At 61.3% G+C, this 1,844-nt stretch overlaps 1 protein-coding gene across 1 annotated transcript in view; it reads left to right on the top strand.

The window, feature by feature from the left end:
• KCNK3 (potassium two pore domain channel subfamily K member 3) overlaps nucleotides 1–351 on the top strand; it is a 10,313-nt gene extending 9,962 nt beyond the window's left edge. The window contains exon 3 of the mRNA XM_011356612.1: nucleotides 1–351. This exon is cut by the window's left edge and continues 46 nt beyond it. Within this exon, the coding sequence (XP_011354914.1) occupies nucleotides 1–351 (351 nt within the window).
• Nucleotides 352–1,844: the final 1,493 nt, after the last annotated feature.

Here is a 1,844-nt window from a genome sequence, read left to right as displayed (position 1 = left end):
GCCTCGTCCACGGCGGCGGGCGGCGGCGGCGGCGGCGGCGGCGGCGGCGGCTTCCGCAACGTCTACGCCGAGGTGCTGCACTTCCAGTCCATGTGCTCGTGCCTCTGGTACAAGAGCCGCGAGAAGCTGCAGTACTCCATCCCTATGATCATCCCGCGGGACCTCTCCACGTCCGACACGTGCGTGGAGCAGAGCCACTCGTCGCCGGGAGGGGGCGGCCGCTACAGCGACACTCCCTCGCACCGCTGCCTGTGCAGCGGGGCGCAGCGCTCTGCCATCAGCTCCGTGTCCACGGGCCTGCACAGCCTGTCCGCCTTCCGCGGCCTCATGAAGCGCAGGAGCTCCGTGTGAACGCCCGGCGGGGCCTGGAGCACCTGGGAGCGCGCGCAGGGCGGGGTTCCCGCCCGGAGGAGCTGCCGGGGTTGTCGAGGGGTTCGCCCCAGCCGCCTTTAGCCCGTGGGGCGCCCCACACACCCCTCACCACCCTTCCCCAGCCTCCCCATCTCCGACTGTGCCTGCTCGCACCAGCCGGCAGGAGCGGGGCTCTGAGGACCCCTGGAGCCCCCATCTGCGCCCTGCAAATTCCGAGAAATGTGAAACTTGGGGCGGAGGGTAGCAGGGAGGGAAGGCAGAAGCTGGGAGCCTCCCATCCCTTAGGAAATCTAAGGAGCTTCCCAGTCCTCAGAGGCCCAGTTGGTACCCAGACCCCCACCCCCCATCCAGAGGGGACTTCGTGTTCCGTGTACGTTTGCATCTCTATTTATACCTCCGTCTTTCCAGGTCTCCCACCTTCCCTTGGCTTCAAAAGCCAGGGTGTCTTTGTCCAGGTCACCCCCACTCGGTCCACTCCCCTTCCTTATCCCCAGCTGTGTCTCCCAACCTCCCAGGACCTTCTGTGTTGTTTTGCATGGCTTTGCAGTTATGGAGAAAGTGGAAACCCAGCAGTCCCTAAAGCTAGTCCCCCGAGGGCGGGCAGGCAGAGGCGAGGACAGACAGGCTGTAGGAGGGGCAAAGAAGGGCCGGAGAAGGCAGTGACCCTCCAGTCCGCAAAGCGGCCCTGCTGGCAGGTGAGAGCTAGCTGGCCTCCAGTCATAGTCTCAGAGGGGGCTGATGGAGTCCAGCCTTCCAGACACTGCCCTTGGAATCAACAGAAAACTTCATACTTGTCACCTCAGCCACTGCTGACAATGACCAACTCTGACAACTATGGAATGGGTCTTAGCCTCTGGAAACCCTTTCCTAACTACTCGTCATTTGATTCTCACAATACTTCGGTTGGGTCACCAGGGTGGGAGCTCTCATCCCCAGTATACAAATGACAATGAGACCCAGACAGGTGACTTGACTTGCCCAAGGTGACACAGATAGCAAAGGCAAAGGGGAACAATAACCCAGGTTGCTTGCTCCCAGCCTGGGTGCTCTTTCCTTCCGACTCTTCTGCCTGCTCTTGAAAGCAAAGCTCCTGCCTTGTACACTGGCATTGCGTGGGCATCTGGGTCCTCACCAGACCCAGAGCCCAGGACTGAGCCAGTGCTGGGACTCAGCCTCTACTCCGCATGGCCTGAAGGCAGGGCTCTGAATGCACCCCCGAGGCAGGGTAGGACCCTGCTTACAAACAGGGAAGTCCTCCGACCACATTGAGCAAGGAGGGGTCTCATGCACAAAGGCCAGGAGCTGAGGCTCTAGAAGTTTGAGAACTGGGCAGAGCAGCCTGGAGAGATGGCAGGCATACCCTACTAGGACATTATCCCTGACCCCACAGCCAGTGTTGGTGCCTGTGTCCCACGTGCATCAAGAAACACCCCTCCCAGGTGGGGGGCTTGGACCTAGTGTGCCCACTGCCT

This window comes from Pteropus vampyrus, unplaced genomic scaffold (assembly GCF_000151845.1).
Source record: "Pteropus vampyrus isolate Shadow unplaced genomic scaffold, Pvam_2.0 Scaffold28, whole genome shotgun sequence".
NCBI lineage: Eukaryota > Metazoa > Chordata > Mammalia > Chiroptera > Pteropodidae > Pteropus > Pteropus vampyrus.
This window is presented reverse-complemented; position numbering and strand designations above follow the sequence as displayed.